The following is a 15300-nucleotide window of genomic DNA, read 5'->3' as shown; positions in this document are numbered from 1 at the left end:
AAGTTACTGATAAAAGACGGTGAATTGATCTCCAGGCACTTCTAATACAAATTAGTATAATCTTAATTTAATTTATTATTTATTTAACTCATGCGTCATTACAGGTACTGGTCATATAATTAGAATATCATCAAAGAGTTTATTTATTTCAGTAATTCCATTCAAAAAGTGAAACTTGGATATTATATTCATTCATTACACACAGACTGATATATTTCAAATGTTTATTTCATTTAATTGTGATGATTACAACTGACAACTAATGAAAACCCCAAATTCAGTATCTCCGAAAATTAGAATATTACTCAAGACCAATACAAAAAAAGGATTTTTAGAAATGTCGGCCATTTAGGTTGCTCTGATAGTGGCCTTCAGCTCAATATATTAACAATATTCTAATTTTCTGAGATACTGATTTGGGGGTTTTCATTAGTTGTCAGTTATAATCATCAAAATTAAAAGGAATGAACACTTGAAATATATCAGTCTGTGTGGAATGAATGTATACATTATACAAGTTTCACTTTTTGAATGGAATTACTGAAATAAATTAACTTTTTGATGATATTCTAATTATATGACCAGCACCTGTCTATATTGACTTGGAATGATACTTTCTAGATGAATAAGATGACTCTACACACAGAAAGAACAAGAAAATATTTTGGCACAAATCTCTGCAGTCAGCCAATTGTAGTCCAATCTAATCAGTCCTAAACTTCAGTGGTACTTCAGGTGGGTGGGAGACATTGAATACTTGTACTCACAAGTTTTGAAGGTAGCAGAGATACCAGGTCCCACCACAGATCCAAACAGCACATAGAGAGTCAGGACATACTCTGTATCATGGGCTACATTCTTCAGCTGGTACTCTGTGGTGCTGCCGTTCAGAGCCAACTGCCTGGGACGGTCCCGGCCAATAAACTCTGAAAAAAATATCAACGTTGACAGTACAGTCACATCACTCTTTCTTTCAATTGATTATTCCTCAATGTTCTGGCATTTCTCTCAACTCTGGCTCAGCATCAGAGCCCCCTTCTCTGGAAATCATAACCTCGTCCTTTTCCCCCCTTTTGTATTTCATCAAAGTGAGTCCCTATGCCACCTGTCACATCCTCCTGGCAGACCGGCAGGGTGGATGTGTCCATTATAAAAGCAGTGGCATTTCAAAAGCTCTTGTCAGAGTAAATCTGTCACTGGGAGAAAGGGAGCAAGCCAACAGTAGAAGAAAGGCTGGGCATGCGTGCATGCATAAATACATGCAAACAAAAGCAAATACCCTTTACCCGCCACTTGCTGTAGAAAGACATCATTGGGCTGTATGGTGCTTCATCAATGTATAGACATTTTATATATACAAGCACCATGGGATGTATCACAAGAAGAACCAGATACTACTAGATACTACAGACCTACTTTAACAAATAAAACAGGAGGGTTGAAAGTGAGAGTAAATCACCTGGGGTGGGTCCCCAGGCCAGTCTGTATCCTGTGGCTCCTGGGACACTGTTCCATGAGATGACAGCAGTGCTGGTGCTCACAGCCGACACCTTCAAAGTTTGTACTGCACTGCTTTCCACTGACACACAGAGAGAAAGCCACAGAGGGCTGTTATGCATCTTCAAATCTAGCCATGTCTGTATCTATAATAAAGTAACCATTGCTCATTCCTGTATTTTTGTACTCCCTAGCAAGAATCCTAGTTACATGTTTTGACTTTGGTGGCGGTGATGGGCCCCTCAGTGTCTCCAAAGATGGGGTTGATGGTGATGGTGTACTCAGAGCCTGAGCGGAGGCCTTGGATCATGTAATAGTTAAAGGTGTCCCCGAGGTTTATGTTCTCTATGTGGTCGTCTGAAAGACACAGAGAGACACAGAGGCACTGATTAGCTGAATGCCATAATATAAGATCTGGTTTAGTCTCTGTAACACCCCCATGTACAATTACGTAGCAAAGAGTACCTGGGGATGCCCATGTCAGACGGTATCCTGTGGCACCCCTAACTGATGCCCACCTCGCCTGGACAGTGTCTGTGGTGGCGTTTTGGACCCGAAACTCCTGAACTTGTACCAGCTTTACTGTGGAACACACCACATCCACACAAACACGCACACAAAATCGATCCACAAAATTATAGTTATCACAGAAAGTAAGGCTATTTGATTCAGACCTTTGATAGAGAAAAAAACTATTTAAAATAATGTAATGAAATACATAATAATCAAAATCAAAACATAGCATCTAGAAGTTTTCTCTAGTACCATGAAACAGAATAGATGAAATTACTGTATCTAGTAGACATACTGCTGGTATTTTCAATAGAACAACATCACCCTAGTGTGGATATATCATGGTACTGCACCTTAGCATTTGCTTCCTTGTGTTGTCTCTGGTTTTATTCTCTATAACATGACTTTGTCCTGCAATTGTTAATTGGTTACAGTGGTCCAGGCTCTTTTTCTTTAGTTGTTTGGAGTCAATAATGTGTAAAATTTTAATGTGTAAAAGTGTCACATATGGTAAAAAGAGTGTAAGAAAGTTCTTTTGGTCTTTGGATTTTGTTTTTAGCTAAATTAATGAAGCAACGCCTGCAAGCTAGTTCAAGCATTCATCTCCACCTGCACTGAAAACACACATGACATGCCTCACATTCTTCAATTGGTGGTCTATTTAAGCTGGAAAAAAACTTGGGCTCATCCCTTTCCCCACTTTATCTCTATATAAACACAATAGGGAGTAAAGAGTTAAGAGCCTGGACACCAAACCGTAACTTTGTTCAGCTGTAATAATCATTTTATCTTAGTTGTCTGAGAAATAAAATTATGGAGTTTTGTTGAAAGCCAACAAACTTACATGTCTTGCCCACTATTGAGAGTGGTTCACTTGGTCCCTGGGGGTAAACAGCATAAATACTGATAATGTACTTCTTATCCTCCTCCAGGCTGTCAATCACATGAGAAGAGGTGTCTCCAGGAAGCAGGTGCTCATAAATAAATCCTGGTCGGGTGGCTATAGGACAAAAATCTCAAAGAATCAGTACCCAAGAAATATATATCCCAAACAACTTCTCCTGTGATGCTATATGTCTGTAAGTTCAACATTGTTAAATGAATATAAATGATTGATTTACATTTTATACGTAGGTGTATCATAATGATGACAAAAACACACATAACATTTTTATACTGGACTGCAATGTCTCTTGTGTTAAATAATACTTCCAAAGTGTAATGTTAGCATACATCTTGGGATGAAGATCTTGAATCCATTGAGCTTTCCCGGAGGAGGCGTCCAGCCGAGGCGCAGAGAGAAAAGACCCTGCTCAATAACACGGAAGTTTGACACCTGAGGCAAAGGGGCTAAAAGACAGAAACTTGTTGTTCAGGGCTGTGAAGTTCAGTGACATCTAAAACAGATTCATGTGTGTCTAAAAGGGTACACACGCTGATGTATGACACCCACTTGTCTGGACGGTGATTGTAGCAGAGTCTCCTATGAGGCTAGGGTAGATGGCGTACACAGTGAGAGAATAGTCTGTTTTAGGACTCAGCTCCGTCACCATTGCTGTGCTCACATCTGCCTTCAGATCAGTCTGTTAGATACACAGAAGACAGCAGAACGAGAAGCAGCTTAGTGAGTGTGGTTGTGTGAGAAAGAAAGAGCAAGACAGACTGAAGTAAAGAGAAAGATAATTGATAAAGAAAGCGTTGAAGTCAGAGCAGAAGAGAGAAATGTGTACTTAAATAAAGTGTTAACCTCTGTAAACTAGTAAGCATCCTTATGGTTTATTTATACTTCTGTCCAATACCCTCTTCTCCATCATATTCAAATGAGGTGGCATGTTGTGCCTTGTAACATAATGCAGCAACTAAAGTATTCCTCTTTTGGTACTCTAACATAATTCTCAGTCTCTGTCAAGGAAACGATTGCAGTGTTATCTTGAAAACATATTGCAGAAGCAAAACCACAGAAGCATGGATATTGTTGGAGAAAAGGACATCAATGCCAACACCACTGTTCATGTGGATCTCATTAATGCAATGTTGAGAAGCATCTGGTTATTGAGTTTTTCAAGTAGAGTAATTTCAGGAGACGTCTGATCTCCCCAGAGCTTGAGCTGAGCAATGTAGGCTTATTTCATAAGATCTAACAGATTATTTTTAGTTTATATCAAAGTGTTTGAGCTTTGAGTTGATTGAGTTCATTGGCAGAAAACAGATTGTGATGTGCTCCTAGGTCCCAAATTGGTTTTCCAGCAAGTCATGCCGTAAGCTATTGTTAACAGTTCCAACAATAGGACTTCTGATATGAAAATACAGTCTGTGCTCTGTTACAGTCCAGCTCAATAGCAACACAACTATGATCACGCACATGCATAACACATCACCTGTCTCTGCTGTAGCGGGAGGAGGTGTCCCTTAGAGTTGAAAGGGGTGACCAGGAGACGATATCCGGTGACATCACCTGTGGCCTGGCTCCATGTCAGTCTGAGGGAACTGTGGGCCAACTCGCTAACTTGCAGGTCTCTGGGACCCACCACACGCTCTTCAACTAGGGTTGGGAGAAGGTACACAAAGAGGGATGAGATGAAAAAAGTAAATGAGAGAAAAGGAGGAGAGGAACATAAAACACGCAAGTTGGTCTGAATGTAGAATCTGTCAGCAAGATAGATCCATTTTCTTGAGAAAGCTGCAGGGCAGAGTGAAATAAGAGACTATTATTCATTTTTATTACACTTTTCAAGCTCTAGTTTGAAACACAATTTGTCAGTATAAAAATGCAAACTGCTGTCAGTGAGGGCAGCTTTAAGGAAATAGTTTGGTACGAAGAACTTTGCATTCATACTGCTAGCCTACCAGGCTGGGAGATTTTCACAGGACGTGGTGGTTCAGAGGCTGTAAAACACACTCTGCGGGACAGTTTGGCGAGGATGGTTTCAAGACGAGAGTAGTCAGTGCCCAGCAAGAGGTGCTCCTCAATTGGCTCTGACACAATCCTCCTCAGCTCCAACTCATCAGCTCCCCTAACACCTGCTCACAGGATAGACAAAAAGTCAATGGGAAAAAAGTGTGTGACAAAGATACAGCAACAGGACAGTTAGTCCACTGATATTTGCCAAGAAAGATAAAAACAACCTTTCAAAAACAATTAACATAATCAATGGCATGCTTTACATATATGGCATGACTTTTGATATCTGTGAGATTTTACTTGTTTAATGCACAATAAAAACAAGTGAATACCAAATATGGAGAAATAATTATGTGGCATCATTGCTGTTTGACATGCATTTTCTCCACATATGTTCCTACAGACACCACTAGGTGGAGCTGTGGCATTTTTAATGATATATTGGAAACCATACACATGTATACTGAAGACATACACAGGCTCATTCAAATGCTTTCTGGCCTCTATCTCAAGTTACGGCATTATGTATGTTTGTCAGAGCCCAGTGTGTGGGCTGATAAAGACCCAGTCTGGGCTTGAAAAGTTCTGCTGTCTTAACGTAATGATGTAGATGACCATAATACAAGTTGTTGTGGGAGAGTTACAGTTGCTCGAAATCACCATCTGGAAAAGATAAACGTGCATTTGTTTTTTTACTAGTTGTTTGTATGCACAGAGCATTTGAATGTATCTGTACGTATATGTGTTATCCATGCTACACAGGCTCTACAAGCATATTGGTTTTGCACTTGTACACAAGATGCATGAAGAGCTTTTCCGTGGAGGTGATGAACGAGGGGAGCAGGCCTCAGTGTCAGAGGTGCAGATGGGGGACAGTGAATCGCCTAATGAAAAATGGCTGCAATTAGCACACCATGAGCTAATGAGCAGTAATTATTGCACCGCTCCCAGCTGAGAGGAGTAAAGTTGTGGGCTTGTGTGCTTATGCATGCATGTGGAAGAAAGAGGGTAAGATATGTAAACTTGTGGATAAGCAGTAGTGTGTATTCATGAGGGGAAAGGCATAGGATAAAGTAGCTTTGCTGATGCAACACACAGTATCAGAAAGTGCACTTTTACATAACACAGTACAGGAGCTGAATTAATCACTCATTATTACATACATATTTAGTAGATGTTGTTATGTTTGCACATACGCATTCAGTGCATACACCTGCATGAGTGTGCCCAGACACTCAGCAACATGAGTCACACAACCTCACAAATACCCACACTGAATCCAATAAATTCAAATGTACAGGACATGAATTTCTAACTGCAAACACTGCAGATAAGCCGGCAGAGCTCGGATAAAATCTGAGGAGCTGCTGCAGCGGGGATGTTGGAGGAATTCACAATACCAAGTTCCGTGCTCACCTACTGCAAAGAGAGAAATCCCATTGTCAGCCACTGCTTTGGCTGCGGCATCGACCTGGTCGTCTGAACGTCCGTTTGTGATCATTACAGCAATCTGTACAGCAGTGAGACAGAAATAATTCCATATGGATAGTTCTTAAACATAACATAACGATATCTTACTCACACACTGCCATTTATCATGAGTAAAATATACATACACGAACATTAAGGTAAGTAACTAAAAATTGGTACAAGTGGGTGACTAATCATTTTAAGATTAGTGGCATTCTGCAATGATTTACATTAAACAATAACCTGATAATCTACACAATGATTAATACCAGTATGGTTAGCTCAGTTTCCACCTTTCATTTTTTAAAATGTTTTTATAAATCTATTGTTTGTCTCAATGAACGTTTATCCACCATCCAAACAATAGTTTGTTTGAGTAAAAAGAACATCATTGCAAACAGTATTATGCTCACAAAGCCCCCATGGACTTTTGACATGGTTTGACTCATAATTGAATACATAATTAAATAAATCAAACAAACAAAGTGGAATAAAAGGATGTCGGCTTGCAACTGAGACTACTAATTTGCCCATTAAGGAAAATTTACTCAGTTCATTCAAAGTTCACCCCTCAGTCAATGAAGAAGGGGGCGCTTAAAAGCATCAATATGAGAATGTAGCTGCTTTTCTGCATGTGCTCTGGCTGCACAATTCAATATAATCAGCCTAATCCTCACTTCTCTGCCTTCCCACGTCAAGTGTACTGCTGCAAGATGATTCACACACGCACATACTCAGAGATAGAGAAATGATTGGAATGCTAACCAGCTGTGTTATACTGAGACTACACTACAGTTTTAGGCTGTCAGAAAAATTCAGCTGACAGAAATGAAGAGCTGTTGGAAAGACATTTGACAAGGCACTTATGAGACATATTTAGTTAAGTTGCTGGCTATTGCATTTGGGGCTGTGTCACAAAGCAGGTCAATCTCTGTCTTTAGGCATTCTTTGAATGTCCATCAATTAGACTTTTTTGTGGTGTGTCTGGCACTGTTGTCACAAGTCATCCCTTATCAACAGCCATTCAGTCAACTGAGCATGCTGAGTCTGTAGTGGAGGCAAAATGTATTTCTTCCATCTTGTTTCTTTTTCTTCTTCCCCAAGCAAAAGACAAACCAAAGCACAGAAAATCTGTTAACAGTTGTATCTTCCTATCAGACATACTCCTAGTTTGTATTCCAAGCATAAAGCAGGACTGTTTAATCAGATTCACAGTGGTGTGAAAATGGTAGACCAGTTTGCTGTGTTTGTTTTTTCCACAATGTTCTTTGGAGTACAAATACAGACTTCTGACTACTCCTTTCCTTTCACACAGGGCCACAACATACAATATGTGTATGTTGATGACCAGCTGGAAGCAATAGTCTTTGCAGTGTGGGTTGTAATCCTAAATAATAGTTTACCTGTTGCTTATGTGTCCCACTTTTTCACATTTAACTAGATTCTAGCCCTTCAGTTTTTAATGTGTGCAGAGGGTTTAAGGACTTTTTATTTTATAGTGATGTGACCTCTTTTACCTTTGCTGTTGCTTGATATTGCCTACAGGAAGTGTAGTCATTCTGTGGGACTCTTTCAAGGGTACAGGATAGCTTTTGTCTATGCTTTGCTCTAAGTCTGTGGGTGTGCTAGACACTCTGTGAATGGGTTTTCACATCTCCCTGGTTAAGGCATTGTACCTTTGGGGCAGTGTCTCGACTGATGACCGGGCTGAACACAGGGTCAACCAGAAACTGGAGGGCATCACCAATCCTCCTGGATCCACCCTGATAGGGGAGGTCTCTGATGGCCCTGAGGACCTCCTCCAGTGAGCTGTAGTCTGTCAAAGCAATCCGCATTCTGAAAGGATTACAGGGACAGCAAAACTGGATCATGTAGAAATAATGGAATAGCTAATACAAATAGTTGATAACTGATTTGAGCTCCTGGGACTCTTAACTTGAAATTTTGATGTAACAATCACCTGTGGTGAAGTTAATTGAGTCTGGCTGGTGATTATTTAAATATGCCTGTGCGGTGTGTTACTCTTTGATATGTTGTGCCCGGGTTGGTATTTTAGTTTTACCTTGGGACATCCCCAAAGACAGTGACTCCAAAGCGGACCCCCTCAGTTCCCACCACACTGTCCTGGAAGGTGGAGATGACGGCTGAGATGAATTCTTTGACACTGGAGAAGCTGGTCTGGCCCACACTCCATGACTCATCCACCAGAAAGACAATGTCTGCCTGCACCACTGTCCTGCATGCTGAGGGGAAGAGAACGGAAGAAGTGGGGACATCAAGGAGTGGGGAGAAGGGGAATGCACGATTGAAAGATATAAGTTAGCTTGTCCTAAACTTTCATAATCAAAAGAATTTGGGCAAAATCCAAAGTAAATCTTTCTTAAGGTTAAAGGTTACGGCTGGCAATCAAGCCGCATAACTCATGATTTATTCCTTGTTCTCTGACCACCAGATAGCAGACTTGTTCCATCCTGTTGAGATTTTTCCTTTCACTTGCTTCTGTCATGCAGCCAGAGCACCACACAAATCCCCTTGAATTTTTAATGAGACACAAGTGAGCCAAAGAGCCTATCAATATTCTGAGCACTCCAGCAATAAAACTTTAGTACAGCGATGAGAAACGCCTAGAATAATAAGGTAAACACACCCAAAATCAGGGTCAGCCCCCTTGCTCAGGCAAACAATCGCATTGAACATAAGGATCTGCTGTGTTTGGCAGGATTCAGATGCGTTTTAATGTGGAGTTAAAAGGCCAGACTCACACAAAAAAATTACACTGATGCATTGACTACATGCACACACACATTCACACATACATTATCTCCTGAAACGCTGTCTCAGATGCACACAGTTGCACACATTCCCACATAAATATACAGTACTGTACTAGCAAAGGCACAAACCCCACACAAAAATCTGCTGCGTGTGCAAACGCCCACTGAGTCAATATTCTGGCATTACATATGCAATAAACCACAGTGACGACAGCATTGATTAGGCTAGTGAATGAGAGATAGGCACCACTGATTGTTCTGTAAGTGATAACTCAGCTCCTCTGCTATCCTCTATTTCATTACAGAGCTTTCTCGCCTCTATTATCTCACCCTTCTTTCTTTGGCTGCAATCCCAGCATTCACTCGGGGTGACATATGTCTCCAGCCCATGGCAACCTAACATTGTGTTCTCTCTCACACACCTATACATCTCTGGCCACACATCGAGGAAACAAAAGATTATTGGGAATACCATTTTGGAGCCCTCTCTAATACTGAGCTACTATCTTTGCCTTGGAGCTTTAGAGTCATATATTTAGCTGATAAAAAAAACAGTTAAAACCACTGATGCAAATTTGCAGGATACAACAATATCTATCCTCTTTATCCTGAGTTGAGCAGGACCCTAGCATACACATGTGGCTATTCTTTTTACTGGGGTACATTTTCTACTCCACAGATTTCTTGTAAACGCACATAAAACATGGTGGAAACTTTGCGGAAGGAAGCAACTGGATGCTGGTCTCTGTCAGACAGACACAGACCGAGGTTGAAAACAAGATCAATTATCCAGAAGTTTGTCTGTCTGGGCTGGCAGGTGAAACCACATGCCAAGGATAAGAAGACAACACATGCTGAGGGATTAGGAATGGTTTTCTTGAAGGTTATCAACACTGATATCTCAAAGGTTGTATACACCTCTGTGTTAGACCACCATTGATTTATGCATTAGATGTAGCTCAGTGGCTACAGCATACGCTGCATAAAATTCTGCCAGGAAATAGCCTAAGAAATAATGATGCACCACTGCAATAAGCGCCAACAAGATCAAAAGAAAAGATGCAAACCAACAGAGAGCACAAGTCTAAGAAAGTCAAAGGGCCATCAGGCACCAGATTTTATCCAGACAAATGAATGTAAAAGTTCCTCTAAGAAGAAGAAACTGCAGTAATTTGCAGATAATCTACAAAGTGTGGGAAAGAAATATTAAATGAACAAAATACCAAATATCTCCCAGTCCATGTGATAAATACACAATAATTCCCCCATGATCTCTTTCCAGTGCCATGTACCCACCCCTTTGGGACAGACAGCAAACAAGCAAGTCATTCTACTACTCTAATCATAATGTTGTGGTTCTAATTTGAATTTCATGCAGTCCTTATTTTGTTGAAAAGAAAAACACATATGTGACCATAAAGGGTATTACTAATCAGCTGACTGACACTAAGTTGACAACTGGGTCAACCAGAGGGACCGGTTCTGAACTGGTGGTTGTTTCTAAATTCTGTTTGCACATTTGTTTGGGTCTACACTATGCTGTCTCATCACCTCCTAATATGTTCTTTATCATTGTAGTCTGCAATTAGGTCATGTTTTGGTAAATATAGACTGTTTGATTTTTATCTGATTGGAGCAACAAAAAAATCCACGATTTCACATGAGTTAAAAAACATGTTTTAGTTGAATCTTTCATTAGAGCAATAACATTAAGCAATACAAACTCAACAGTGAAAGCAGCTTGCTCCAAATTTCCCATTTGTTGGGGGGCATAGAGTTTGTCCTTAAATGTGATTTTCAAACTATCTTCATTTCACAAACAGGTACTTTTGTGCTGGAAACTCACATACACGCACAATTTCACCCCACATCAAACTCCCATCTGGAACAACAGATATGTGCTATGTAACTGCAAATCTCTCAACTTACAGCATTGGATGGATAAAAATATCTGGTCAGTAGCCCATTTAATAGATGACCAGGGATGCTGGCTAACATATGATAGCTTCTGCTCGAAATACAACATGTGCCCAATTTGACAAAATAATAAAAGCAATTCCTCCATCAATTAAAGGGTTAATCCAAAACATGGAAATACAAACGGCTGTATTAAATCTACCCACACTCCAACTCAATGGTCGGGATTTCCTGGATGAGGGGTTTTCAAACAAATTAATTTGTATTCACCTTAATAAAATACTCTTCCCAATAGGATCAAACAGAAACTCCATACTCCAGCTGTTCTCTGAATCAGACATTAAGAAATTTAGAACCAACTATTTCAAGTACCCTGTAAGCCCCAAGACAAAGGAGTCCATTTTAAGATTATGAGCGATATATATCCATCCATGTGAAACTGAAATTGAAACAACTGATCACCTGTTTTTCCACTGTATGTACTGTGAAACCTTTTGGGAAGACTCACAGGACTTTCACTCAACCAAAACCCAACTACTAACTCCTCAGAAAATATTGTGTTTGGTGTTACTATGAAGGACAATAAGACTGACTTAATTTTGAACAATATGATATTGATGGCAAAGTTTTTCATCCATACCTCCAATTGAAGAAAAACAAACCCCCTTTTTTCTGTCTTCAAGCAGGACCTCATCGCCAATCATCTTTGTGCTTTAAAACTAATGAAAGGGAAACATGCAAGATCTCTCCTCCATGCCTGAAGATGTTTGAGGACCCCTAGCAACCTTTTATTTTATTTTATTATTTATCCATATTTATTTATTTTGTCTTTCCTTTTATATATTTACTCTTTATTTTTTAACACACTTTAAGTTATTATACGTTATTCTTTCTATCTTGTGTGCCTTGTATGCAAACTGAGAGGTATTAATGTCATGCTATGCCTTTAAATTGTAAATGAATCGTCTCAATAAATTAAAAAAAAAAAAATTGTTCCTGTTTCCTGTTACTTTGGCAAAATCAGCTTTAGACTTTGAAAAATGTGAAACGGGTCGCTTGTAGTGATCAACCATAAACCCCAGAGAGAATTATCAACTCTAAAACCCACCTTGTTTGAGGGTAGCACCAAATGGCAGAATAAGAACATTAGCAACTAAGTTAGCTGGTGAACATAGTGGAACATTTAGCAGCTATAGAGTCAGATATTTCCCTCAGAATTTGGTGGAGACCAAAACATAGGTAAGGAGAGGCCTACATTTGTCATGTAAACAGAAAGGTTACCTGAAATTAATGCTAAAAGCTCTGTGTCCGCTGTATGTGTACAAGTTCTCTACAACTTTTTAAGGTGATACTTCAGTTTAACTCCGCTGTCCCCTGGTGGCTAACTTTATCACTTGCCTTGCAAACATGGAGCATCAATCGCCTTTTGCAGTCGTGCCTGTGGCCACCTGAAATTTTTACGCTGTAAAACAACACTGACCTAAAATAGGCCAAAAAGCTCACTAGAGCTGTCCAGTGGGATGATACATTTCTATGGGTTCCTCACAGTCATTTAATGCATTGTTAAAGTAAAAAAAAAAAAAGATTAATGGAGCTATAAGGTGTCAATTGGCTCATTGATTTTAAACTGACCTCCCTCTGTGTGTAATACAAAATACTACACCCTAAGGGTTGCTACAGGCATGTGGATTAACACTGTCAAGAATAAACAATGAAAACAGTTACAAAGTAGCAGTTGCTTTAGATATGACCTTGGGCTATTTATATCTTTCCATAATTCTGCCCAACAACTTCTGCCAACCACATTCCAGGTGGAGGAAATCTAACTTTTGATTGGCTGATTGACCTTTTGGTGATGTCCAATAGCACCTGAGGCCAAGGATCTGTATCCAAGGGATGGGTTTGACAGGCTGGCCAACAGACTGCTGTACTGTACATGAGGCTAGCAGATGTTTAAATTCCCTGACTAGACACAGTCTGGAGAGAAACTGGAGCTGGGTTAGTGTCTGCCCCGTGTGCCAACCCATGTGTGGAGATTTAATGATGGAGCACTTGCACAGACTGTGTTCATTGAGCACCTGGCCTTTCTTTGGCCTAAGCATCCAAGTCATCTAATTCATAGATCTGTGCACACTGCTGAAAATCAGACATATGGCTTTGACTCAGAATTAAGCAAATGATGGCACCATAAGGCGCAGACTGAAATGTTGAATAAATTAATGACTGAATAAGTGATAGAGTAAAAGTAAATATGAAAGCTAAATGGTTCTACATGGGTGGTTAAAACAATAAAGAGTTGGAACATCAGAGGCAAATTAATGAATTGTGTGTTTGAGTGTTTCCTGTGGGGGTAGGAATGTCAACTGTTACCTTCAGCTTGTGCTGTGACACTTTGATGGGAGAGAGAGAGGGACAGTAGAAATATCCACACAGAAGAGCAGCCCATACTCTTCCTCTCCTCCTCTTCCTTTGATCGCCTGCTCCTCCTCCCAGTTCTTCTCTTCACAAATCACCTTCCTAAATTCCACTCCAAAATCATCAATACCAACTCTTCTTTCCTCTTATCTGAAAGTATACAGAAGAATCGAGAGTGGGGAAAAGTAATTAGAGGCACACAAAGATAAAACATAATCAGCTACTTTTAATTTATTTAAAGGAATCATGAATGTTGCAGAGTCGTAGAGTTTTATACCTCCAGTGACACAATGATGTCTTGGTAAGCACTTGTACGGAATATTGCATATGCTGTAGTCTTTGAAACAGACTTAAACACACATTACATTTTACATTAAATGTCATGTCAACATAACTTTTTCATGAGTCTTGTGAATCTGAATCTCATCAACATTACACTGTAAAGTATATCAACATCTGCAATTATATGGAATTATCTATACAATCAAGAGAAATCCAATTGTTTTCTTGTTTATTTATTGTTATAGTAATATTTGAATGTACATTAGGGTAGCATAAAGTTCAAAAGGGCTTTTAAACTGTCCAGTATTAACCCAGCTATAAAAAGCAGTTATTACATGGCAGAGTTTCTTTCAAACTGAACCTGCAGATTGACCTGGATGTAAGCTACTCTTTTGTTGACATAGTGTTTCGTTGCATCTTAGGGAACTTAGCATTGCAACCAAGTTGTGTTTCACTTTCATACAGAAAAATGTATAGCTAGTCAATCCTCCAGATGTTTGCTTTGACAATATTGTCAAAGCAAACATCAAGCAAATAAGTATAATAAAAGCTTGATGCAACAAATGGTAATTCTACAGAAAAAAAAAAGTTATTTTCTTAAAACAGTGACATAAAATTCATGAAACACCAAATTTTATACAAGATAATAATTTTTGTGAGGTCATACCATGTTTTGCTTTAAGCCCATTTTGGTGGTACAAATGGCTGTTGATAAGAACATGAGATATAAAGAATTGTGTCCAAACAGCTGCTCACTGTACTGGAAAATAACAAATTATTTGAAAAGTTTCAGTCTGGTTTTAGGAAGTACCACAGCACTGAGACTGCCCTGCTTAAAGTCACCAATGACCTTTTAATGTCTGCTGATGAAGGTATGTGCTCAGTCCTTGTACTCCTGGACCTTAGCGCTGTTTTTGACACCATTGATCACAACATCATGTTAGACAGACTTAGGCACTGGGTGGGGATCTCTGGTACTGCCCTAGAATGGTTTTCATCCTACCTGTCAAATAGGAAGTTTTGTGTGTCTGTAAACAAGTCTCTTCATTCTGTCCAGTTAAATATGGTGTGCCTCAGGGGTCGGTCTTAGGACCCATTTTGTTTTCCTTGTATCTGCTTCCCCTTGGACATATTATCCATAAACATGGCATTTCCTTTCATATTTATGCTGATGACACACAAATATACTTGCCCGTCAGATCCACAGACCCTGGAATGCTGAGTTCACTTAACAACTGCCTTTGTGAAGTTAAAAAATGGATGTCAAATAATTTCCTCCAGCTGAACTCAGACAAAACAGAAATCCTGGTCATCGGGTCTCAGCAGATGGCAAATCAAATACTGCCATCTGCTGGTTCCCTAGTAAATCACATTAAGCCTGTGGCAAAGAACCTTGGTGTTTGGTTTGATAGTAATTTAAATTTCGAGCAGCACACCACAAAGCTTGTTCAATCATGTTTTTATCAACTTAGAAATATAGCAAAAATTCGATCTATGTTAACTTTTAAGGACACCGAGACCATTTTACAC

General features: G+C 39.5%; 1 protein-coding gene across 1 annotated transcript in view; it reads right to left on the bottom strand.

The window, feature by feature from the left end:
• The window catches only part of col7a1l (collagen type VII alpha 1-like), a 65569-nt gene that overhangs the window by 44811 nt on the left and 5458 nt on the right, over positions 1 to 15300 (bottom strand). The window contains exons 2-14 of the mRNA XM_046072423.1: positions 13444 to 13638; positions 8445 to 8625; positions 8059 to 8218; positions 6329 to 6422; positions 4858 to 5031; positions 4389 to 4552; positions 3464 to 3593; positions 3244 to 3360; positions 2855 to 3010; positions 1963 to 2079; positions 1708 to 1854; positions 1460 to 1579; positions 768 to 926 (exon numbers count right to left, since the gene is read on the bottom strand). Of these exons, the coding sequence (XP_045928379.1) occupies positions 768 to 926; positions 1460 to 1579; positions 1708 to 1854; positions 1963 to 2079; positions 2855 to 3010; positions 3244 to 3360; positions 3464 to 3593; positions 4389 to 4552; positions 4858 to 5031; positions 6329 to 6422; positions 8059 to 8218; positions 8445 to 8625; positions 13444 to 13519 (1795 nt within the window). The 5' untranslated portion in view covers positions 13520 to 13638. The remainder of the gene's footprint in view (positions 1 to 767; positions 927 to 1459; positions 1580 to 1707; positions 1855 to 1962; positions 2080 to 2854; positions 3011 to 3243; positions 3361 to 3463; positions 3594 to 4388; positions 4553 to 4857; positions 5032 to 6328; positions 6423 to 8058; positions 8219 to 8444; positions 8626 to 13443; positions 13639 to 15300) is intronic.

The sequence above is a fragment of the Micropterus dolomieu genome, linkage group LG16 (genome assembly GCF_021292245.1).
Source record: "Micropterus dolomieu isolate WLL.071019.BEF.003 ecotype Adirondacks linkage group LG16, ASM2129224v1, whole genome shotgun sequence".
NCBI lineage: Eukaryota > Metazoa > Chordata > Actinopteri > Centrarchiformes > Centrarchidae > Micropterus > Micropterus dolomieu.
This window is presented reverse-complemented; position numbering and strand designations above follow the sequence as displayed.